Below are 26319 nucleotides of genomic sequence, written 5' to 3'. Positions count from 1 at the left end.
ACATGGGGATGCATATTTTAACCTCTCAGATGTCTCTGCTACTCTCCAATTCCTACATGTACCGTGGTAGCCATTCCTCATAATGGTCAAAGGCCAAGCAGTCATGTCATTTGGTGCTTGCGGCTCTTCTGTTTTCTGCACATTTTGGTGTTGTGCTGCCTGTTTGCCCAGTGTCTCTGTTGTCGGGAATGCACCAAGAAAGGGCCAGCAACCCACCTGTTTTGCTGGGACACTAAGAGTGGTGTCTCTGCAGTGAGATGGTGCAGTGAGAAATGAACACCACGGTGGTACCATTGTGAGTGGGCCCAGTCTCTAGCTGTGTTACTCCCAGTCATCAGAAATAAAGTGAATTTTGAAGCAAGAAAAGGCATTGTTACTTATTTGAGATGATGCTGTGGTTCCTCTTCAACACAGAAAATAACCCTATGACTTTGCTTTTTCATTCAGTTACCTGGTAATGGAGTTAATGGATGCCAATCTGTGCCAGGTCATTCAGATGGAGTTAGACCATGAGCGAATGTCTTATCTACTGTACCAAATGCTCTGTGGTATCAAGCATCTTCACTCTGCAGGAATTATTCACAGGGTAAGGGGCCTTTGGTTTAAAACTTAAGGCAGCATTTAACATCATCATGAAGAGTTCAGAAGCCACTTGAGTTCCTTGTGTACTGTGGATCAAAGCCCTATCTCCCAGTAAAATGACTGTAAACTTAAGAGTCGTAGTCCATGCCCTTGGCAGAGTAGCTTCATGCTTTTGTTAGGAATGAGATTATTTGTGAACTTAATCAGACAAGAAGGCACTGTGATTATTGAAAATAAATAATAACCGAATAATAAGCACTGGAAATCATCAAAGTTATTATGATCTCTGAAACATGTAGATAAATGTTATTCCTCCTGAAAATGCAGCTGGCTACATCTACCATGCATGACATTGAGACACTTTGAATTGATGTTGTAGTGTGGTCCAAGTATTGCTTGATCAGGATCCACAGAGGTCAGGGCATATGGAATTGGCATTTGCCATCATTTACGTGTGCTAAAACAAATTAAAAGGCTGCCAATTTTTTATTAGAGCCATCCTCTCATTTTGCTTTTCCATGTCAGAGTGCTGTGTCTGGTAAGGATGCGGTACCTGGCTGTGAATGCCAGAGGTAGCGCTATGGGTGATTGTTGACAACAGAGGGAATGGTTCATGTGACTGTGAGCAGGAGGCAATTCTGAATGGATTGAAGATATCCTGAGTTAACTTCTTTATTGAAATGTACTTTTACTAATTTGAGATTTCCAGCTGAAAAAAAAATATCCAAAAATGTTTCCCTTCCATTATGAAAGGAAGAAAATAAGGGCTTATAAAATGAGTTACAAAGTGGATATTGCTTTACAATATACAAAGGTCTCCTTTCTTGGCATGTTGTATGTTTAGCAAAGGATGATAGATTTGGCTTCCAGTCTCAGCCAGACCCATTACAGGTATCTTCACATGTACAGCTGGAGTGTCTCTATTAGGCTTGCAGCATTAAAAAAAAAAAAAATACTCTAAATGGTACTCTAATACAAATCCTAGATTCTTGCACTGCTAAATGCAATTAGTTTAACACCAGTAGGCTTGGGCTATCCAGGTAAAGCCCCACAGTACGCCAAGTTAGAACATCTTCCAGAAGAGTTTACTAGAGAAACTGTAGCAAGGTTTTGCTGTGTATTTACAAGTAAGTGTCAGAAGACTAAAAGAATATTTGAAGGGTCACCTAAAATATCAGTCCGTATCACAGCTGTGCCTGGCTTTATGAAGAACAGTCATATGTCTTTTCACTATCTTTTGCAGGATTTAAAACCAAGTAATATAGTGGTAAAATCAGACTGCACATTGAAGATTTTGGATTTTGGACTGGCCAGGACTGCAGGCACTAGCTTCATGATGACTCCATATGTGGTGACACGTTACTACAGAGCACCAGAGGTCATCTTGGGAATGGGCTACAAGGAGAACGGTAGGGCTGCAATTTCATAGCAAGCACAGTGTGACCTGAAGTGTAAGGTCTGCCTCTACAGTTGTAAGGGGCACCAGAAGGAGAAAAAGAAAACAATGGGAAATGACATCTTGAATTTAAAAGGCCGGTCATTTAAAGCAGTTTCTCACTGTTGTATACTGCAGCTACAGAATATATTTGGAATGCAATGCTGGTGAATTTATCAGTGTGGGATTGCAGAGTAATGAGAAACTTGTTCTTAGTTATGGTTGAACTTAAATACAGTTAGCTCTTTCTGACCAGAATGTCTTTGGCTTCTGTAGCTATGAAACAGTGTAGGAACCACTGGAATTGCTGAACGAGTGATGTGGTCTAAATTTGAGTCTCGGTCTCTGAATAGTTTGAGGGAAGACGAAGAGGTACGAGCTGAAATAGGGAATCCTAGCCCTTCCAGAATTTCACCAAGTCCAGAGCTAGATCTGAATTTCAGAAATGGTTTCTGTCTTTATGATAGCTTTAACTAAATTCCCAGGTTTTGCTGACAGGTTTCATGTGGTCAAGACCTAGGTATAAATTTTGCAGTTTGAATCTTTTTTAAATGGAAAGTAGAGTTGGAGAGAAGAGGAAAAAGTTGAAGCTAAAACCCCATGAATCTAATTTGTATGTAATATCCCTAGATGTAAATAGGATTTTGCTCTGAACAGTCTGTGAGGGATCTGGATACCTCTTGGTCCCTGGAAAGGTTCTGAAAAGCAGGTAGGGGGTACTCACTATAGAGAAGCAGGTAAAGAAAAATTCACATTTTGCAGGGGATGAAAGGAAAACTTTATAAGTGATTCTCATTTTGTGACAAAACTGAGAATTGCATCCGAGTGCCAGGTGGACCAGGCAGGAAAGGAGGGGATACAACATATAGTGGAGAAAAATCTGTTATGACTCAGATTCTGCTGTCAAAGGCTACCACTTGTCTGTTTGATCAAGGAGACTTTTTGATGACAAATACAGCAAACGTCAAAACCAGGAATTTATTAAAAAGTCTCCTACTTAATTTATGTTTAAGAGGTTAGCTAACCTGTGGAAGAACTTTTACTAACAACCAACTGCATCCTGTAAAGGGCAGTGAAACTGATTTCGGGAGCTGATTCCATGACTTAAGCAAGAATAAAGGCATGCTCACACAACCTCTTCTAAAATTAGCGAGTCTCTGCATGAATTATTTGTAATGTTTATGAATTTACAGTACACATTTTAATATGAAAGTCTAAGAAGTAGAGAATTACTAAGCAGAGTCTAAGCGTACAGAATAATTTCTGAAAAAGGAATAATCTTTCTTAAAATATTTTGTAATTGATATTTTTGATAAGTGTCATTAGAAATTTGAACTAGGCTCAGCACGCTTTAGATAGTTCCTTAGTCAATATCCAGAGTTCCTTCTATTGTGAAATGAATTATTTTGCGTTAATTTTTTTTTTCTCCAGACATTTAGTAGATGATTACCATTGTTGGTGTTATTGTCACTGAAAGAGAAAGCACTTGCTTTTCACATGATTAAAATTGCACCAGGAAAAAGTTAGACACACTTTTACAGTGGAGTACACAGCTGGGAAGGTACTAAGAATGTTTGCCACATCCAAAGGTCCTAATCAAATGCCCATTGAAGTTAACATAGAGACTTCCTTTGACTTCCCTGGGCAATGAATCTGGCTCAAGATTAATGATCTTGTCTTACTTGTACAAAAAATAAAGTAAACGGAGAAAGAAAACAAAATATTTGAAAATGAAGGTCAGCAGTCTGAGGAGCTGGTCTGGCTTGGAGGCCCTAATCTAGTTCCCAAGGAAGTTAACAAAGGGTTGTTCTTTGCTTCCCTGCTCTGGCCTATGCTGCCACATTACTGAAGCTCCCCTACTTTTTTTCCTCTTACTATGTACACTGCGTGTATAAGGACTGTTCACTGCTTTCATTTTCTTTCTGCACTTGGTTGGCTAAAGATGCATAATTATCACCAGTTTGCTGCACTTCTGTGGAAGGTCCTAAAGCTGTCACTGCGAAGAAAACTCTGCCACTGCGTCAGGCATGCTCTTGCTGTCCCATGCCCCCAATACCTGTACCCTCCTTTTCCCAAATGGAACATTTCACCTTTATTTTGTTTTACCGAGAAATGAGTTGTTTGTTTGTTTCTTTGGTTTGTTTTGGTTTGCTTTTGAAGGATAAAAAGGGGGAAGAAAAAGAGGAGAAACTGGTTGTGTAGGACAAACGACCACAAAATGAGGATTCAAAGCTGAGAAACAACGTAGTCTTTTAAATCATTTGAAAGCAGTTTTCCCCCTTCACGTGGAATACAGGTCTTTTCTTTCTGTGCATACTGTGTCACTATCTATCTAGCCTTTTTTGTTGTAAGACTTAAATGGCAAAAAAAAAAACCTGCTCAAGTCAAGCCGGTAACGTAATTATCCATATTGCATCTAAAAGCTGAAGGCAGGATCAGGAAGTTAAGAAATGCTCCTAGTCTTGTTGGTACTTGTCCTGTGAAGCATTTGTTTTAGCACTTATTTTGAGTACCTACGGAGTAATAAACGGAGTCCACACAGGTCACGTTCTCCAGTTCTTTCCAGTCAGTATGTAGGTACAGACAGATACTTATAGATAGGTACCTATAGATAGGACATAGATACAGATCCTGAAGCAGGAGTTTTAAATAACCCTTAAGGGTGGTGTTTATCCATGTGGTCTTTACTTGTGTGAGCAGTTCCATTTGGAACCTCTTGTGTACTGCTGCAGAGAGACTTAGTCCTGCAGGATAAAGCCTAGAAACTGCCTGGCTGCAAGCAGGATTTATTCCAGATGATCATTGTCTGGGTTTGGTGGGGGTTTTGCTTCTGTTTTTTTCTTTTAAAAAAGAAAAAAAAAAAGGTTGTTTTTTCACCATATACTCAGTGTCTACCATGGGACTGTGCAGCTGTTACTTGATCTTTACTTGCTAGCTGTGGGCCTTTTCCCAAAAATGTTGATTTTAAACTTTTCCCACCATTGTTACTAACTACCATTGAGCTGACTGACAGCTGTTACTTATTTGCTTATTTATTTTAGCTTTTGGTGAGACATAAACCCAACAAAACCACAAAACAAACTGTACTGTTCTGATCAACCTGCTCTTTTTCCTCTCCTTTAGGAGTGAAATGTCATAGTTAACTTTGCTTTTTTTCCCTCCTTCTTCACTTCCCTGTCTCTGCTGTTCTAGTGGATATATGGTCTGTGGGATGCATTATGGGAGAAATGGTTCGCCACAAAATCCTCTTTCCAGGAAGGGACTGTATCCTTGTGCCATTTGCTGCAGCTTCACCTATTATTTGTTCCTCTCCTCCACCCCATCCCTTTTACCATAAAATGACTATACCAGGACTGTAAAGATAAAAGCAAAAAGTTGAATCCCAGAGGTATGAGTAAATGAAAATAGTATACTACTGATATGAACAAAATTGAAAATGAAAAACAGATGCACAGAATGATTTCAGTCAAAGAAGTTACTTGAAATCCTGTAATCATTCCATTTCATGTAGTCTTTATGTCATACTAATAAGCAGTATAGAAAACAAGCATTATGATTGCAAATTGGATAGCTTTACTGATTATTCTTCAAAGAAAAAATGGAAGAGAAGAATCCTAACTTGGCCCATCTGGTTCCTGTAAATCTGTTTTTCTGCTTTTATGTTTTGGTAGTGACTTCATAGTATTTGTGGTGACGACATAATCTTTTGCTTGCTAATGCATCATGGATTTGGATTCATCTCAATGCTGTATGGGCTCAGAGTAGAGTCAATACAACATTTTTGTTCTTTAAAACAAAATGAAGAATTTGACTCGCCCAGTTTAAGGCAACTGTTTATCTGCTGTGGTTTCCAAATTGGCCTGAAATCAGATTCTCTTGACTTAAAAATGGACTTTCCTTTACTTGCATGAGGTCTGTGTTGTTAATTAAACTGTATTTCCCTCCCATTTTGTTCTTCTCGTCTTGGGTGATATTATTTTTACCACTTCCAAGGTGGTGAAAGCAATATTAGAAAATGAAAACAAAGGAGGAGGTGTCTACTTAGCCTTTGGTTTATCACAGGCTAAGCCAGGCAACCTGCCCGCGATGTCTGGGAAGTGTAAGTAGTGTGTATTTTGCCCATCAGAATAAAATGCAGCAACATAACATGTTTCCCACTTTCAGAAACAAAAAGGCATATTATTTTTAGCAGGTTGGCAGAAAGACACCATAAAAATCTGGCATCAGCAGACATTGGCAGTTGGTGTGGAGAAAACCCAGCTTTTACAGACATGTAGTCGTGGAAGTAATTTTTTTTTTTTTTTTTGCTGGCTCTTGAGTGATTCCTGTAGTGTTTGACAGAGTTAGGTCCTGCCTGTCCTATTCTCGCAGCTCTTTTGACTTTCTCTGAAAATGGAGCTCTGCTCGGTAGCCAGGTGAAGATGCAGTTATACTTTACTAACAGGTAGATGGGGAAACTTGCAAGTACCTTCTGTTTGCTGAGGAAGAAACAGCAACATTGTACTAGCTTCCAGTCTTGTAGGAATACGGACGGGAAAGTTATCAGATGCAAAACAGGACAATGAAGTAAGAATGGTGGTTTTCATCATTAGTGGATAGCCTTGGGATGTCACTCCACTGAGCTTTTCCTGCAACACGTGGAGCAGGCTGCACACTCACCTTCTGCTGTAACCTGAATGTGCAGAGCAGCTCCCAGCATTCATGAGACCTGTAATTCAGTGTGATAGTTATGTGTGTTTCAGTGATAACAACACCTCAGAAACACCATCATAACTTTTCCTCCAAACACTGTGCTCTTTTCCTCTTTTTTTACAAAGAAAAATGAAATGATCTATAATATACTTGAGGCCCAGCTGTAAATACTGAGGATATTTCTATTTAATCTATTTGGAGAGAAGTCTGAGTTTTCAGTTGATAAACAACTAGAATACAGAAGAAAAGCTGTTTTAGTGTAAAAAACGTAGCACCGTGGTTAGTGGGTTGCTCTTCTTTTTCAACAACAAATGGTATTTGAGAGTCATGTTCTTCTGCCCATTTCCAGAAAAAATAAATGCTATATAATTTAAACAATGATTTTAAAAAATCATTCAAACATGAGAATTACTTTGGTTCTGTCTGGCTGTGACAACAATCTTTTATGACAGATCTCTTATTCAGGGATAGCAACAGATTTTTTTTTAAATACCTTTTAAAATTTCAGTATCTGTTAAAAAATAGCAACTGAATTTTTGAACAAATGCAGAAAACATTGTTTAAGTTGTGGGATAGTCCTACTTTTTAAATCACTGTAATTCCCATACCCTGGGATGGGGGGGTGGGGGGGAATGGAATCTGTACATTCATTTCCAAGTCAGTACTCATTTGTTAACCAGTTTGACCCCATGAATAAGAGTTTTCAGTGTTAGAAAAACTGGTTTGTGTATGGGTCCATAGTACTTCTCTGCCCTCCATGGCTGTTGATGAGCAGATCTAGTTTGTCTCCATATAGGAAGAGCTAGAGAAGCATTTATGCAGCTGCAGGTAAACTTCACGGAATGACATTACAATAAAGCTTTCGCTGGGCTACCTAAGGCCTTCCAGCAGTGGGTTTTGTAGCTGAAAGACACAAGTCTGAATAGAAACTAAAAATTTCAGTTTTTTAATTTTTCAGAAGCATGTCTACTGTGTGCACTTGCTATCAATATAAGGAGCTTACTCATTTCTAGCCTGGAGTAACAACATTCATGTATGGCACAGTATACATCTAAGAAAAATTTCGCAGCTGCTGCCAAGTTTTGTGGAAAGAAAAATTTTAAAAAGTTACCATTGCATTTAGGTGCTGCTGACTTTAAATGAAAGTCTTCATTGAAATTAAAACATAAAGAAGATTCATTTCAGATCATCTCATCTACATAAATAAGAAACTCTAAGTTACGGTAAAAAAGCTCTGAAATCTGTATAGGCTACAGGTACCAGTATATGATAACTGTCCCAGTTAGTATAAATCTAAGTTATGCATTTTCCAAAAAATGTGTATGTTTCATAACTTTATTAAAATGCTCTCTGAAAACGTGTTCAGTTAACTGCCATTTTCATTAGCAAAAAGCCAAACAGTACTTGAAAATGATTGCTCTGTGAATATTGCTGAGGTATTTAATGTAATTGACCTACTAGGACACTTGAGATACAGCAGAGCTAGAGGATTGGTCCATTCAAGTGCTGTCAGTTTGTGATGAGCGAGCTGGTTTTCAGAAAAATAAGAACAGCCTCCAGCCTCCTGGAGAGTACCAGGTAGAAATTGCATAGCAGACACCTTTGTTCCTTGTTACTCACCTAAAGCAGACACTTCAAAATACTGTCAGGTAGACTTCTTTGTCAGAAGTCAGACCCTCATGAGAAGAAATCCACCTTTTGATCAATTTCCAGATGGATTTCCGGACCAAAAAATTCTTGGCGAGTTCTGGTAAGCTTTTGTAGTCCACTTCTGAGCTTCTCACTCAGTGTTTCTTCGATACTTATTCCACTTTTGTCTCAGTTAAAACAGAAAGAGTGTGAGCAACTAAAAATGCCCCAGACTCTTGGATGCCATTGGAAATATGTTGGAAAACTCCAGGACTTTCCCCAAAGCTGTGTTCAGCTCTAGTCAAATAATATCTTCAGAATCTTTTAAGATTTAAATTTAAGGATTGGAAATGTATTTCTGTGTATTTTTTTTTAAGAGAAGGGAAAATTTAAAATGGTCTGAATGCTTTCAAGTGAGATAGATTTATTAAGATCTGAGCTGCTGAGGCCACAGTGATGTCCCACAGGCACATATGACTTAGTGGGGAAATAAAGCAATCAAAGAGCATTTCTTTTCAGTACTGGAGAGGCGTGTAAAGAGTGGTACTCTAGCAAGTTCACGTGTGAGTCCTTCAGCAGATCAAAAGGGAAACAGTGATTTAGTCATAGAAATATATTGTGTTAACAGCCAAGTGTCTTAAGTTTGGCTAGGCCTGGATTACAGTGGTGAATATGGAAAACAGAATTCCTACTGCAATTAGCTTTGAGTCTAAGATGGTCAAAAGAGAAAATACCATGAAGATATCAAGAGAGAAAAAAAATCCAAACTTATTCTATGTATCTATGAACATCCAAAATTGATTGTGAAGTCAGCATTAACAGGTGAAGTTAATGTTTTCTGTGGCCAGATTTTCAAAAATGCCTTTGCCTACCAGCCATCTTTGAGAGCGGTGGGATTAAGAGATGTTCTCTGACACCTAACAGAGTATTCTATTGTATTTTCCCAGGAATTTATATGGAAGAAAATTGCTTGCCTTGGGGAGAAAATTTTGAATCAAGAAAGTCTTTCAGGAAAAGATGTTGCCTTTCCACCACTCATTAGCAGAATTTGTCTTTGCATTTGAATTATGATCTGCATTTATAAGTGGATATAATCCTAGTGTTTTGAGTGCATGTTGGGGGTTTTCTTAAACTTTGGTATAATAAAAAATCTGCACTTTTGTTTAGTGCAGTCTGCTGTTTTTCATGTTCCCAGTAGCCTTTTCTTAAGGCTTGTTTTGTATTTTAAAAAAAACCAAAAACAACAATTAGCATCAGGATTATTTAAAAGAGACTATTAAGAGTGGCTGACCTGGTTCTCCAGGTTGGATCAGCTAGTACACATTAGCCTGCTGCTTAAGTGTCTGTTAGCTATGATGGCATTGATGGCTAAGTTTGGATTTTGTTCAGCTGAATGATTCCTCCCTGGGTATATGGTATTTGGGTTTGGATTTAGGATTTTTTCTGAGAATATACCAAGAGTTTGAATTATGATGATTTTATCGGGGGAAGTTTGCTCATATGAAATGAGATCTGTCTCAGAGACTTCAGTGTGGCTATGAAGACGATTTGGCTGTTGCCATTCTTCTCTTTCTTTTTTAATTCAGATATGTATACTCTAGCAGTTTATAGTGCAGTTTGCATTTAGTATAAGAGCCCCATGCTGTCTGTTATCCCTGTGGCGTTTGGAGTGGATTCCACCTGCTACAATGAAGATGATCCATTGCTCGGTTCCCAATACTCACTTTAAAGATCTTCAGCATGGGTCTGAATATGCAGCTCTAAAAGTGGCCAAGTGTTGAGGTACGTAAGCTACACCTACTGCTGCCTCATACGAATTTCAGCCAAGGCAAGTTAGTTGCCCCCCCCGCCCCTTTTTTTTTTTAATCCTTTCTCCTTTCTATGCCATTAATCAGCTTTTGCTTGATGGCAACTCTAGTAATTTGAGCTGAGTTTCACTGGTACAGTTGAGCAGAGAATTTAGAACTTGTGGACAAAACAGTACTGAAGTGTCTTTTGTCAAGAGCATGTAGGTATTTGGTCAGGATCAAAGTAGAGGACTGGAACACACTCAAAATCACATATCATTTATCAGATATGAAAATATGTAAGTATACTTAAATGATATGCTAATCTGCTTGTATTATAGGAGGAGAGACTACCTGTGGGATTCCTGCTGGAAGAAGTAAAATCAGTGTGCTTGAATACTCTTTAAGACCTGGGAATAGATATTTCAAAGTCAAATTTTAAATTATGCTAAAAAGAGGGTCTGAACCTAGCAACTGCAGGATCTGCAAAACATGTTTTAAATGTTACTGTCTGTTAGATGCAGTGGAGTGTGTTTCATGTTCCTTGGTGAGATTCTCCAAAGGTCTCTCTTACTGCAATGATTTTTTAATATAGTTATATTCAAAAGAAAATGGGAGACAAGGAAGGGCATGAGTCATTCCTTGTGCTTCTGCTCATTCTTGAGCTTGCATCTCAGGATTCCCATGGCCTTTTCTTAATATATATGTGCCTCTTAACATCCTGTGACATCCCTTCCAGTCCCTTTGCAAGCTCTGGTGTGCTGAAAGGGACAGTGGAGCTTGAATTCCCAAGGAAAAACAATAGGTTTTCAGCACTTGTTTGGCACTGCAACCTCTGAGGAAGAGCAAAGATTTGGATGCAATTCTTATGTCCTTCTGCATTTTTCCAGGTGGGCCAGGCTCTGGCACCTGCCTGTCTCCTGCAGATCAATTCTGTCTATGCCAAATGAAGGTGAATACCTGCTAGTCCGAATCCCAGAGACTGATGGCTCAGCTGTGTCATAAGAAGGCATGATGCATATTAGTTTGGAACTCACAGAAAGTTTAAAAGAAAAAGAGCGAAATTCATACGTTGGTTTGAAGCATCACACTTGTAAAATTGTGGCAACTCCCTTTCAGTTCCATATAGAATCTGTCAGGAGAGTAGCTGTACTCTACAGTGTTTTGCAGCTTCAGTTGCAGGTAGTAACTTAGAAGTCAATAATAAAATATTTAAACACTTTGGAACCCTATTACTGTTACTGAGAAGTATTAAGGTTTTAATAAAACCTTAATGGAAAGTGGTGTTTCAAATTAGAGAGGAAAAGACTTTCTGAGGAAATCTTAATGGATTGAGCTGATACTTGCTGAGCACTCATTAAAACATGTTGAAATCCATGCATATAATAAATACAAGCATGAAGGGAAGGGTTTTGGTATCTCAGTGAGATCCTGAGATCGGAATGTCACAAAACTGGGAGTTTGCCATGATTTAGACAGAATTGAGGGCAGGAAAGGTTTGGGAGACTTTTAATCTTTTTCAAGTGTTTGAGCCATTTTCACAGTTGTCATTAGGAGTGCTGTGCCTCACAAACTTTCCTTGGCATTGGCAGTCTGAAGCCTTTGTAGCTGTGCTGTCTGGAGCTTGTGAAAAAAAGCAGCTTTGCCCATGTATTACCAAGAATTACTAAGTATTTTTATAAACCATGTCCTTTTTTTATTCCATAGAAGTAACAGAAAACCCTGTAAAAGCAAGGTATAGTGTCCAATACAGACTGCTGTATTTTTCTTCCTGAAAATTCAAAAGTAAGGGCCTAGAAATGGTTCTTCAGAGCAGACCTCAGTGCAGGTCTGCAGGAGCACTCAACAACAGAGATAGAGGTAAAGGGAGGTCCTACCAAGCAAGGTGTCTTTCTGTTTTAGGAGGATTTGAAGAGAGAAGCTCACTGTGTTGTGAAAGGCATGCTCAGTTGCCTTGAAATTTTACTAGAGTTTGCACCTCAGCAACTGGGAAGCAACACTGTGTGCTAAATATTTTGGCCTACAGTTACACAAATAAAATCAGGGTATCATGATTTACTTCATTAATATGTCTATCATAGTCTTCCCAAGTCAGTTTTCAGGACATGATCATCTCTTTTCAGCTTGCAGAAGGGTGATTTCTGCATCACTAAAACAGGAGCTATTACAAATGTGAATGTTTGGCATTCTCACTAATGCTCTGGGCAGAAAGAGAAAGTGTGAGCTAGCCCATGAGTTTGGGAAAGGTAGCAAAGCTCGTTTGGCTGCACCTGCATCTCTGGTCTCCAGAGTTTCCTGTAGCATGCATTTTATGAATTTTAATTTGAATGTCATGATTTTTACTGAATGAAAACCGGACCTTACTGAGTGCAGGTCTGAAGAGCCACCTCAGCAGGAGTTTTAGCAAGAGCAGTTGCAGATTTTCCTTACGGGCTCCATTTCATTGTGTTTTGTCAAGTTCCAGAGAACCTGCAGTTTGGCAGGAGGAGAATGCAGGGCCATTATGAAGGAATGAGGAAGGAAACAAGATATGGTGTCTTCAGTATCAGAGTGTCACCCATGCTTTTTCCAGTTCATCCAGCATGGTAGGAGCAATCTTCTGCAGAAACAGGAAAGGAAATTGCATCCACAGCTGAGTTACAAGGGAGGTGTCCATGGAAGGTTAGCTTGGGTCCTTTCCATATAGAAACATCTTTGCCTAGTTCTACAATTCCTGATCCTTCTGCACCTTTGCTGAAGGGAATCTGAAACCTGGAAGGGTGAGCAAGCACTCATTTGGGTCAGGAGGTACGTGAGACTAAAACACAAAGAGGAACAGATGTCATATTCATGTTCTTCCATCCCAATTCTCCCTTCTCTCCTCACCATCTCTTCTGGTCACCTTCCCTGTGAAGGGCTGTGTCAGCAGCCAGACCAGACTGCTTCCCCAGGACACAGGAAGTTTTGGGGGGCATGCATGTGTGGCAACAGAGCAACTTCTGTTCAGCCTCCCCAGGCTCTATTCAACCTCCTGGGGAGATTTTGGAGGTTCCTGTGGAGGACAGATTCATTCCCCAAATGTTTTGCAAGACAGCCCTGGCACAATCACTGTAGAGGGTATTTCTTAACTGTTTGGCATGGAATCAGAACCAGGAGGTGGCCCAGAGGTTAACATTTGCTGTATGAGTGAAATATTTCCTTTGTTCAGGAAAACACTTGCTATGTGGTTTGTGGTGGACATCTATTCAGTGTGGCTATGCCAGGGAGACATTTGGTGTCCTTAGAAAACTTACTCGTATTTTGAAGTATATGTACACACTCAAGAATGCATTTCAGAGCATCTCTGTGCAATGATCTGGTTTGTAGAGATTTTGAATAAATTAAAAATCGCCTACTACTAGTAATCCAGGACACAGGTATTCTAATGGAGAGGAGGCTTCTCACCAAGGGCTGCCCACATCTCAGCAATTTCACTTCAGAGAGTCATGAAAAGTTGTAGGTTTAATTCCTTAACACTGTTTCATGTGATCCTAAAACATCAAGGCAAATAGTTGCTAAAACTGAATTTTTACCTAGAGTCATGCAGAGGTCTCTGTGGCTATAAGTTAGCCTGCATTTGATTAAAGCTTAGGGATATTCCGTGTGTTGGTGGAGCATTGCCAGTCTTTGTGAATATCTTGCATTCGGAAAAAATCTTGAACCAAATGTAAGTTTTCAGTGCTTTGGAGTTGGGTACAAATGTTTAGAGGTTGTGGTTTGTTAGTGTTTGTGATGCTGTTCTGACTGAAATTACTCAGACTACATCTGGATTGATGTTAGACTAAGTGAAACTGAGGACTGAGGCTTAGGTCTCTGTACTGCAGTCCCTTACTGAGCTTTGCATGAGTCTTGGTGCCTTAACCGGGGCTTCTGCAGCTGCTGCTGTATATGCTGAAACTCCTAATCTCCAACTAACTACTTTTCTTAAACACTCAGTGAAATTCTGGGTTCCAATTTGACTTATTTCTAATTGGCTCAGGAGAGGAAAAAGAGGCAGCAGTCAAGAAGGCACAGTTTTTTTCTCTTTGGATGTTGCTTATATTCAGATGTTCATCTTTGCTTCCTCTGATTTGGAAATTTTCAAAGAGCTTCCTTCCCAAAACCTCAGGAGTGGAGGAGAATAATCATCTCTACTTTACACAGTTTACAGTTTAGTAAGTCACTAGTTCAACTTCTCTGTGTTTGCTCTTAAGCACAGCATAGAGCAGTAACGTCAGAAGGCAGCCTCTGAAAATAAAAAGGAATTAATAACAGATGAACAAACAACTGCTTGCTCTATCTTTTCCTGATATTTTGCATGACATTTAGCTTGTGATGAAAGCAGCAATAATTCGCATCTCTAGGTTTGCTTATTGCTTCCAAACAAGTAGCCTTTTATTTATTTGTTTTTTTATTGATTTATTTATTGTGTAGTGATGAAGCTTTTCATATGCTAAATAAAGCAACAGGGAACCTTAGACCCAGGCATGTAAAGATTTCCACATATAGGGCATTTGCCTTCAAAGTCAAATCCACTTTAAACTGTTGCTCAATATGAAATTATAGGAGTAAATTTAACCAAGCAGCATGATGCTTTCATTTTTTTCCCACAGTTTCTGGCCCTGGGAGACCAGTCTGTCCCTTTTCTTGCTTCCATGCCCTATGACTTATCATAGAGCAAGGACAGCAGAGGTAATGTGGTTTCATGGTATTGGTATGGGGGAAAATGCCACCTTGATCCTATACTGCATATAAGGAGTCTGATTTTCCTCTCATGTTCCAGTGTAAATTGTGGTTAGCTTTGTTTGACCCAGCTGAGCTGCTGTTCTCTGTACGAGGTAAATAGTCCCCCAGTTTGCTCTGAATTTCGATGCAGAAGGTACAGCTTAGTCCTTCTATGTCTCAACTGTCCTATTTAGAAATCACCATTTCCTATCACAGCAAATGGAAATCTTATGAGATTCTCAAGACCCCTATTATGGACTGCTGGCTTCACTGAGATTCAATGGAAGTGAGCCAACAGGCTCTAAAGCAAGCATTATTAGAGTTGAATAATCTCAACGAATTCTGTTTATGCCCCTGAATAAGAGGTGGATATGTCTTCACAAGGACCCAAGTTCCTTTTGTGGCTTCTGGCAGTGCAGCTTGTGAAAATAAGCATGGATCTCTGGTAACTGAAAGGATGAAGGAAAGGCAATTTGCATATCCTCATTGCATACAGAGACCAGCATTCATTTACAATACAAAGCAGTATAAACCTAGGTAATGAATGCAAATGAAAACTTAAAAAAGACTGAATTAATTGGTAAATTTTAGTTACAAAGTTGTATTATGACACAGTAGCCAGCCGTGGGTCTCACTTGGTTTTCTGTATTTAATAGTATTGTCTTTCATCCACACTGGGGTAAAGAAAACTGTTGGAGTTGATTTTTCTCAGACCTGCTATGTTGTCATGAAACTTACACGCTCAAGCAGAAAAGCAGCTGCAGAGAGTGAAAGGCAGGTCTGTGTCTGCGGTGTGGGCTGCAGGCTCTGTGCTATATAGCATGATTGGATAAGTCTTCTCATTTATTTGTTGTTCTGTTCCTGTTTTCTTGTTTACCTTCATTTCATTTTTGTTTTCAGTTGACATGTGGTCAGTAGGGTGCATCATGGGAGAAATGATTAAAGGTGCTGTGTTGTTTCCTGGCACTGATCGTATCCTTCCTAGCGGCCGTTTTGGTCTCAGTAGGTAATTCCAACCCTTTCCCCTCCAGCCCCTTCCTGCTAGACTAGTGCTGACATACATTTGCACTGTACCTAAAGAGCTGGGTTAAGTCCCACTGCAAAATCCTTGCAAACCAAAATGTCAATCAACAGTTACTGCCTCTCAGTAAAAGCCTTAGGTGGAAACTGCAGTGACTATAGTGTAAGGAGATGGAAAACAACTTCCAACATGGTTCATCAGAATCACTTTCTGCAGCCAGTGACCACTTGTTTTTAGTTTTGTTGTTATAAATGTCTCTTTATTAATTTGGGAGGGGGTGGCGTGGTTCATAAATGACAGGTTTTTTAAGTTCAGGTTGTAGCATGGTAGGCACAAGTCACTGTTTACATCAGGATGGCATGTAAGAGGTTCTGCATTTTAGGAAGAAGGTATGATTAACTCGAACATGACTTTTAGAAATGCTTATTTGTTTGCTCTGCAAGTGGTACTGAAATAGGAAAGTAGCAAATGGTTTCAGTTTGGGGACAACTTCTGCTTCCCAAGACTAAAATTATCACTTCACTTAGTAGCAATTTGATGACTAAAAAGGCTGGGAATTTCCTTGGAAACTGTTGTAGGGGACTTCAGTCTGTCATCCTTTGTTTAAGTACATTTAGTTGTTATGTGAAAGCAGAATGTATTTTTGACATCAACAAGAAGTGATTTATAGATAAATGCATTAAATCAATGGACAAGCAGTCCAAGCAGACTAGGTATATGTACGTTTTCCTTAGAGACCATTCTGCATTCAGGATTGAGGCAGCCATAATTCTTACTTGATTTGATGCTTTATTAAAGCTTTGATATATACTCTATTATGTATCAGATTGAAAAAGTGGTTTCTTCTTGTGTACAACAGCAACTGAGCTCCATACATGCTTGGTCTGACTCCAGTGATTCATGGTCCGTAGGATTACGCAAATGAGAAATGGAGATGACCTGTGTATGAGTTTTCCTTCTAATTTAAACTCTGTGCATAGATGACAGAAGAGTTTCCAGGCATTATTCATTTTTATGTAACTTTCTCTGAACATATGTGCGTGTACGCTATATATATGTGTGTATGTGTGTATATATATATATACACACATACTTACTAATTCAGTTTAGCACTTCATTTTTGGCCTCATTCACACTTTAAAGGGTTCAATATTTTGATTAAAATGTGGAAAAAGTAATATCTGAAGGGCATTAAAGAAATGAAAGTAGGCAATGATATCATTAATATTTTCATAGCCTTGTCTAGTAAGATTCTGATTTGTGTTTTGTCCAAAATGTTGGATGAGCATATGCATACTGAAATGAATGCTAAAATTCCCATGTGTTTTCATATGATCTGGAGCACATCTCATCTGCATATGTGAAAGTAAACCTTTCCCTTCTATGTGTTCATGTAAGTCATTAGCACATATTTGTGCTCCATGAGGATTTGGCCCAGGCTGTGCTTGTGTTTTCTGTAAATGTGGAGTGAGAAATTTAAGCATGGGGGTTAGCATAGTTCAGTGTTGTAGTCAGAACTGTTTTTCTGTTAATAGACTTATGTTTTGTAAGATATCATTTAAAGAAATCCCCAAGTAAGTACAAAAAGAATTGAACATATCTTATATAGTGCTTCAAAAACTAGTTTCTTTGACACAGATGCATACTTGTTAAAAAGAAATCACACAAAGCCTCTATAATTAAACCATTATGTGCTGTTTATTATTGTGATAACCCCACAGAAATTGGCATTACCAGCTGCTGATTCGTTTGGGATTGTTCTGTAATCGAGTTCACTTTCTTCATTTGTATTTATAATACCTTACTAAATTTGCACTGTGTTTTATGTACTGCTCTGCTTTTCTTCTGCTGTTCCATGAATGTCTATTCCGTGAACAGAGAACGATGCTGTTGCTTTCTTTCAGGCCGCTGAGCATCCTCCTCAAAGCCACCTCTCCTCCAAACCCACCCCTCACTACCTCTCCCCTGCTGCTGAACAGCTGCTGGCAGGGGTTCAGCACTTCTTGCTCCTGTGCCTGTCTGTGCAGCTGAAAACGAGTCAGAAAGTTGCAAGGGCAGACCCAGCCTGCTGAGATTGATGACCTCATGGCATCTTCTTCCTTAAATCTGCATAGAAAATACTTAGTGTTTCTGTAAAAAAGATTATTTCTTCAGACGTGTGATGGAGTTGGGCACCTGTATAATTCCATCAGCAGGGACTACGAGCCCTAAGAGCTTGAGGGCAGCATACTTAAGGATGTTAAGTGTGGAAGGAGCAAGAGTAATTAGAAATCTGTTTCTTAAAAAAAAAAGCTTCCTCTGACATAAAACGGGTGTAAAATGGGTTAAGACTGGCAGTGTATCTGAATTTATCAGCAGTTTTTTCTTCACAGACAGTGCTTCATTTCACAACCACACTGTTACTTGAAGAGTATTTAATGCTAATTTGTGCCAATTTTTATGCATAAATAACAGTGGAAAGCAGTTTTGAAACTGAAAGATTGAATATTCATGAGAAATGCACTGTCAGTCATATATTTGACTGCAAAATTTACTATTTGCCATTTTCCAGCAGTTAAGGAGTATAGGTCATTTGATATTGTTTCTGTTTACAGAACTAAATGGTCTGTTCAGCTAACTGAAACAACTTCTGTAGCAAAATAGATCCATCTTACATGGTCGTGGAAAATTCACAAGCAGAAAAATAGGAAATGCCTTTGAGTAAGTGTGGAGTGGAGTGCTTAGCTAGGCTGCAGCTCTGTTCCACTCCTGCAATTCATTTGAATTCACTGAAGTCGCTTGGGTGGAGCTGAGAACAGAGTTCACCTCTGTTCTTTTTTAAAATCCAATTGTGAGTGAATGCTTTGCAGTGTCCAAAATTCCCACAGTCTTTACTTATCCTTGAAATTTTACTATTTTACTATTTCTCTACCATTTTTGATGTACGCTCACAATGCTGTTAATTGCGAGCTAAAGCTTTTTTTTTTTTTTAATGTTATATGAAACTTCTTTTCAAGGTTGACAGCAGTAGTTCTGCTTACAGAGAAACTATTATCAAGAAGCTTGGATATACTTGTGCCTTAAGCAAGGAGAAAACGGCAACGTGGTTTGTTGTGTTGCCTCAGGAGCAATTTGGAAAGCTGACTGTACCTGTGACTTGATTCTTGTTCCATGTGTTCTCAAAATTTTACGAGGGAGACTGTTACTCTTTTCTCACCACTGCATAGATGATCTGAAGGAGTTAACAAGGTGCCTTAGTCCTCTGCTGAGCTGTGAACGTGGTAGTTATACATAGATTTTTAAATTTATTTATTTTGTTTTTAAACTGCCGAATGCATTTCGGGCAGACAAGGAAGGATGTGCCTTTAAATTCTGTAGTTGGGAGTGCTTAGAGAGACAGTTTTGAGAGACAAGTATATATTCAGTAGAGAGATGTGAGGTTAGCATGATGTCAGCTTCTCTTAGTATAAATCACAGATGGCCATACAAGGTGTCACTTACAGAGCCTTATTCTACAACTGCAGTCATGTTATGCATGTGACAGAGATTGGGGTATGGGTGTTTTATGCACAGTTTTACAATTAATTTAGAATTTACTTAATAATACTAATGTTTATAGGCTGCCTGCTAGGCTAGGTACATGATCATCATGCGTCCAGCTGTACATGTTACAAAGATAGAAGTGTATCACAACAGAAAGTTCTAGAAGCCTAGTAACAGCCTGGAGTATTAAGTCAGTACTGCAATGTTGAGGAGACATCCACAAGGGAAATGGTAATACATATCCAAGGGCAAGATTGCAATCCTGAGCTGCAGATCTAGACTACCCACTAAGCACTGATGCTTGCTGCTGTGTAAGCAAAGATGCTCAGCAACTGAATGAAGTGCAAGCTAAAAAAAGTAGCAGTTGAAAATTTTAGTGAAGATACCATCATAGATATGCATCCAAAGGGTTAATGACAGCTACACAACTAACACTGCTATCTCCTAACTTCTGAATGATCAATGGTAATATTTTGAAGTAATTTTATTTATGTGCTGTTATTTTTATTATCACCACATATTCTATTATAGCATATAAATAGCAACTACTGTAAAGTTGCAAAATATTTTCTGTTACGGTCTAATTTTTACAAATGCCACATTCTTCTCAAAGCGTTAACCTTGGCACAGAAAATGCTCTGCACTTGCTGTCTTGTCAGATGCTAGTGTTTTCAATTCCTTTGTGTTTTTTGTAAATTGTATTGACATCAGTATGTAAATTATGGGACTGTGGAAAAAATATGTATCTGACACTGATGTCTCCCACAGTGAAGGTGGTTAGTTTGGTTTATATTAACAGATTTGTTTAAAAAAAAAAAAAAAGTCCAATCAAAAAAAATGAAAATTAGTTGAGCTATCAACTTTACAGCTCGTGTGACAATTTGGTGTTGGGGAGGGAAATACAGAGGTGCTCATAGTAATTATTCTAATTTTGACAAGTTAGGAGCATCAAAAATTTGTACCTGAAGCCACGCAGTTAGTTTTCATTGCTGGAACATGCACATTTAAGGAGAAAACTATCAGAAAGGTGGTTCCCTTAAGATTTTGAGATTGAAAAGAGATGAACTTACCCTGCCTGTTATGAAGGAAGAGCTCCGCGTCCATTTTGTTTTCCTTGTGTCTACCTTAACAAAAGCAAGATTTGACATGCCCTAGTCCTAATCATCTCCAGAGGAAGCAGGTTTAGCCAGAAAGAGCAAATCCTCCTCCCGTGCAGTAAAGCTAGTGTAGATGTGCTGCTTAATAGGTGAAGAAAGTGGAGTCCGGTATGCTAGGCAGGGAAGCATGATTCCCCACCATCACTACCACCGTCCAGCACATTTCCAAATAAACAAGCATTTTGGCAGAATTACTTGTGTTCTCCAAATCACAGTCCACAGATACTGTTTGAGGAGGATTTTAGGAAGAGGCTTTTCTAGCACAGCCACACTTTGGAGTAGTGTGGAAAAGCAATGATGAGTCTCTGGTGATCATCGGTGGGCTGTGAGATTTACAACAGGAGATTCTTCTCCCCACTTTTCAGGAAAAGAAATGTGAACGATTACAGTAAGTTATTGCTAAAGGTTAAACAGCTGAGCACTGACAGGTTTCTGACTACCAGAGAAGAATGAATGGACTTAACTATACATGCTTTATCATATGTTGTTATCTGTATTGCAGTAGAACTAAAACATCCTACTGCAAACAGTATCTCCTCCTGCAAAACCTTGGTGTTAAACATAAGAAAATATAATCCTTCACTCAAAAAAAAAAAGTTATTTACACAGACATAACATGAGAAGGAAAAAGAAAACTTATACCGTTTTGAGGCTAGCTAGCTTAAGTACAGAGACAGCAATTTGTTGTCTAAATTTCATTTTTTAATCACAAGCTGTTAATTTATGCAACTGTAGAAATGCTTTTAATATTTTCTGATTGAGACAGAGAAGTATTTTAAGTTTTCCCTTATAGCCAAGCTCCATTTCCTTAGTTGTTTGAATATTTGCAGAAATGTAATGTAACTGAAGCCTGCAGGCCAACTGAGGGAACAGAACAGTGGTCCTTAATTCACACTTCTGAAATACATTGCATCAATGCGCACATTGCATCAATGGCAAGAGAAACAGAAGTAATGGTGAACTTTCAGCCTGTACCTCTAAATAGATGACTTGACTGTGAAATCTGATTTTTCCAATAGAAATACTTCATTGTGCACTGAAAATATTATTTTCCCATTAGAAATTTTGTGCATTAGCTTTAGAAAAGTATGTCTCTTAATCTGCAGTTCAGATTCTAGTTATTTTCCAAGTAAATAACCAAGTAATTAGAAAGCAAAGGAGAACAATCCTTAAGACAGTATTGGAGTGCAAAGAGAAAAGGTGGTTGGGAAGCTTGAGGCAACCTGAAGCCTCAGTGATAAATCTTCATTCAAAAGATACCTATTTTAGAACGATTTTCTTTAGAACTGTTTTATAACTATTTTCTTAAGTACTTAAGTTTCTTTGCTGTAACTTTGTATGGCCATCTTAATGTTAGTAAAAATGCTAGTGTTAGTGTCAGGGACAAACTAATAAATCCAGGTTAGATCCCTTCTTCTCTCTTAAGTCATACAGATGCTATTGTATACAGTTGACACATTTTCCTTGATCCTATTTGGGGCAAGGGACAGTGGAGGTCATTCAAATAGCTTTAAAGCAGACATTTCATCATCTTCCAGAGCTTTGGGTTGTAATTCTTTCCAACTTCCAGTCTGTCCAATATTTACTTAATTTCAAGGGGAAAAACAGGGTTTTCTGTTAGCAGAAGATTTTCTTCCTTTAGGTTTTTTTCACTCAAATACAGGTTAATCTTGTTTAGCCTGGGAAATTTCTGTTAGAGTTATGTGATCGTTAACTCATAGTACCATTTTTTTCAGTTGGTGTGCAAATAACATCTATAGTCACAATCACTCATTGGTTAATGTAACCTACAGTAGGTTTTGATTCACATAAGGAGTGTCCTATAGTAACATCTATTTTCTGCAGAATTGCTGAATTTAATTCTGACTGCCAGCTAGAGAAAGCTTCTTCTCTTTGCTTCAATAAGTAGAGCTCAGATTTTTTTTTCATGTTGGGTACAAGCTCTCATCGTCAGGTACGCACCACAGATGCATTACAACCAGTGACTGTATAAAACATAACAATGAAACAGAGCCGGAACAGTATTCAGCAAGAACATTATTACATTCTTGCACATTTTCATGTATTGGACCTCAGAATATAACCCAGTGCTGGGAAGGCCTAGATAAGTGGAGAAACAATACTAGAGAGAAAATATGTGTCCATCTGGCTGAAAAATGGTCTGTCTCCACCTGCTCTTGCTGGGCGTGGTTTTGCTGTTGCTATTATTAGGACTAAAACAGGTCCTGGGTGCTCCATCAGGCCAATTTGTGTGTGTGTGTATAGATACATAAAGAGCAAATGAATATATTTTATTTAAGGGGTTTGGCAGTTTTTGAGCAACGTAAGTCAGAAATAATACAGTAAAGAAGCACAATTATCCATTCAGATCATTCAGTTACTCAAAACCAGTCTCCAAAATTGCTGTGGCGTAAAGCCTGACATTTTTGGCCCTTGGTGCAAGCCAGGGCTGCAAAAGCTCCAGTGCTGTCCTCCTACAAATCAAGGCTAGTCAAGCAGTGGAACATGGTGGCTCTGCCAGCTCCCTTGGCCTTGGCTGTTGTCTTTGCACTGATGACTCATGAAGCTTCTTCCATCTCTTAAAGTCTGCCAGTCACGGGTGGTAGCTTGCTTGTCTGTTGTCTCTCAGTGAGAGCCTTTCCATCAGCTTAGAAGAAATGTGTGTGGCGGGCACTGGCCCATTGTCTGAGGATTCTCCTTCTCCCCTCTCCATCACCATAGACACTGGTTCCCACCATGCAGGCCCTGTTCTGAGATCTTTTTTAATTCTTTTTCCCTTATCACACACACCCCGAGCATCTTGCTGCATCTTCCCTCTCAATGTGTCCTAGTCCCACAACATTTTGTAATCCTAAAGATCTCTCACTTTTTGGCCTTCATGAAATGCCTGAGAGATGGATACCCTGCTCTGTACAAGCGTAAACTTCTGACATCTGTTTTGAAGCAAGTCCTGTATTTGGCCCTCCCTGTTTATCAAATGACCTTCACTCAATCTGCACAGGTAATGCTTCCAGTAATGCTTTTGTAGCTTGGCTTTCTCACCCATTTAGCTTCTCTTGGCACAACTAACAGCACCTTCATTTCTGTATTCTTTGTTCTTCTCTGCAAAGCATTTACACACTATATTTTCAAGTTCCTCAGAAAGACCCGCTTCCGAAATAGTCCAGCCAGCAAACAGTGAGGTGTGTTAACTTGAATACAAGTTTAAAATGTCAAAACGCTTTATTTTCTAATGAAATGTTTAATGAAATATTCAGGCTGCCCTTTGAGCAGCTCTAGTCTTGGATAACTTCATTGTTGTTGCAATTCTTTAGTTTTCTGTTTAGGAAAAGATATTTTTCATGGACAACACAATGCATACAGCCTATGGAGTGTGTGTGTAGGAGGGGTTGTTCTACATAAAACCTTGATTTAGTTTAAAAAATGAAAGTTATTCAGAAAAAACTTCACAGACCACTGCTATTTCTAGCAACCTTTTTCAGTTGAAATTAAAACCATTCAAAATGCTGTTTCATCATTCTTAAATCGTATGTTTAAACTGTTTTCATTCCTTTAAACACTTTTGATTAGTAAAGCTGCAATTTTAAAATTAATTATCTTATTTTTGTTCAAATAAGACAGTTCAGGTGAACCCAGATTAAGTCTGTCTTGAATTTTCAAGGTATGTGAAAACAGTAAGTTTCCATTTGTCTAAACTAAAACACTTTTTTGAAAATCAGATAATTGCTACTACACCAAAAAGCTGGGTTTTGCCTGACTTTGTTGTTGTTGTTGGGGTTTTTTTTGTTGTTGTTGTTATCTTCATTCTGTTGACCTGATTTCTCTCCTAGATTGTGAGGAACTGTCTTTAGTATTTGGGAAACTTCACACTTACGACACTCATGACCATAATAACTTAGAAGAAAAATTTAAAAAAAAAAAAAAAAAAAAAAAAAGTCGGTGCTGAAATGCTTTGAATGTTTGTCTTTTAAAAGCTTTTTATTTCCAATATGTTCTTAACAAAACTCCCTTCATCATGTTTCTTAGCATCAATGTACCCATGGCTGCTATACTCTTCCTTTTTTTTTTTCTTTTTAATGTTGTCATCAGCTTCTTAGGACTGTGAATTAGACAGCGTGATGTAGAGATGGTACTGATTTTACAGACTTTTGCTTAATAATTTTTTTTTTGGCACTTGTTCTCGACATGGCCAGAAGAGCTACATAACATCTGTCAGATGCCTAATTGTTCTCTCAAGAAAACTAAAAAAATTAACACACGCACACAAAAAAAAGCTCAGTACAAATTGCTGTAGTACAGTTTCTTTTTAAGCATGAGAGCCTCTGCCTTATTAGTCAGCAGGTTTAGCAACGTAGCCATCACATTTGCAGTTGAAGAGAAGCATCTGTCTATACCTGAGGCATCATGTGTCTATAGAAAATGAGTCCCAGTGCATACTTATAAAATCAAACAAATTGCTTTTGAGGGGTTGCTGGTTGGGTGTTTTTAGCAAAATTAGCACCAATAAAGTTATTGGAGAGAATAAACATACAAGTGCAAAGCAGATGAGTTGAAGGTGACTTCTGTCCTGGGCGGAACTCCTTTAAGCCAGCTGGGTCTTGCTTTCTACAGGCTGAATAGAGAGGGCAGGTGAACATGTCATTCTTCCCTGCTGTGCCCGTGTAGCCAAAGTGACATAGAGGCTATTACCTGCATGTAAAAGAAAGGAGTGCAAGTCATTGGACTGCAAGTTAAAAATAAAAATGGTGACAAGTGTTGACCCAAAGCAAGGAAGTGTATTTTCCCATGGTGGTGGTGGTTTTAGGATTGCACAGTGTCCTCACGTAAGTATAGTTGTGAGAGAGTTTTGCCCTTTGCAGGGTGTAGAACCTGGAGGCATAATGATGAAAAAAGATAGTGACTGTAAAGATGTTATGGAGGGAGTTAAACGCCTCTGAGGATTCCCTGAGAACACTAAACCAGAAATGTCAGGAGACTACACTGGGGTTTGCATTTTGTTTTCCTTAACTACTGATGTTCAGATATTGATCAGTGGAATAAAGTTATTGAGCAGCTAGGAACACCCTGTCCAGAATTCATGAAGAAGCTGCAGCCAACGGTACGGAACTACGTTGAGAACAGACCCAAGTACGCTGGCCTCACTTTCCCCAAACTTTTTCCAGACTCTCTCTTCCCAGCTGACTCGGAACACAACAAACTCAAAGGTATGTCTGACAAAAGGACATGGTTCACATGTCAACAGCTACAATGCAATGAAGGGCTTTTTTCACTTTTTCTTCTCTCTAGTTGCACTCCCTTGTAATGCAGTTAGTTGCAGAGATGAATGACTACATGGGGTTTGTTCAGCTGAGAGGCAGCTTCTGGAAATGACTTTTGGAGACCCTGGTGCTTGGGCAGCCAAGAGAACATATATTGTCACTGATGTGTTGAGCATATCCCAGTGGTGTTCTGTGTGATGTTTATGTACCACAAGGAACTGAAGTGTTCCTTTACCCTCATTCTTAAACTTGAAACACAAAGGAACAGTAGAACTTCCATCGGAAGATCTCAGCATTTGCACTGTTTTGTTTTAGGTGAAAAATACCAGTTCAGCCAGATGCCTGCCTCTCATAGCTCTACCCTTTCTAGACAATTGAAAGATAGTAGCAACGTCAGCCAAAATGGTCTTGATGTAGCTGAGGTTTAGTATCTGTTATGGGTGGATTTCTTCTTTTGAAAAATGCTGTGGGTCTGTTTGGACATGTGAAGTAGAGCACTAACTTAATTACAGTG

General features: G+C 38.8%; 1 protein-coding gene across 6 annotated transcripts in view; it reads left to right on the top strand.

The window, feature by feature from the left end:
• The window catches only part of MAPK10 (mitogen-activated protein kinase 10), a 197380-nt gene that overhangs the window by 131070 nt on the left and 39991 nt on the right, over positions 1-26319 (top strand). For 4 of the 6 annotated variants that reach the window (XM_069781387.1, XM_069781349.1, XM_069781377.1 and 1 more), the window contains 4 exons: positions 448-586; positions 1826-1991; positions 5210-5281; positions 25569-25751. In XM_069781387.1, the coding sequence (XP_069637488.1) occupies positions 448-586; positions 1826-1991; positions 5210-5281; positions 25569-25751 (560 nt within the window). Of the gene's footprint in view, positions 1-447; positions 587-1825; positions 1992-5209; positions 5282-15747; positions 15820-25568; positions 25752-26319 lie in introns of all 6 variants that reach the window. The other 2 variants (XM_069781359.1, XR_011324320.1) reach the window with 2 other exon arrangements.

Source organism: Haliaeetus albicilla, chromosome 1, assembly GCF_947461875.1.
Source record: "Haliaeetus albicilla chromosome 1, bHalAlb1.1, whole genome shotgun sequence".
NCBI lineage: Eukaryota > Metazoa > Chordata > Aves > Accipitriformes > Accipitridae > Haliaeetus > Haliaeetus albicilla.
This window is presented reverse-complemented; position numbering and strand designations above follow the sequence as displayed.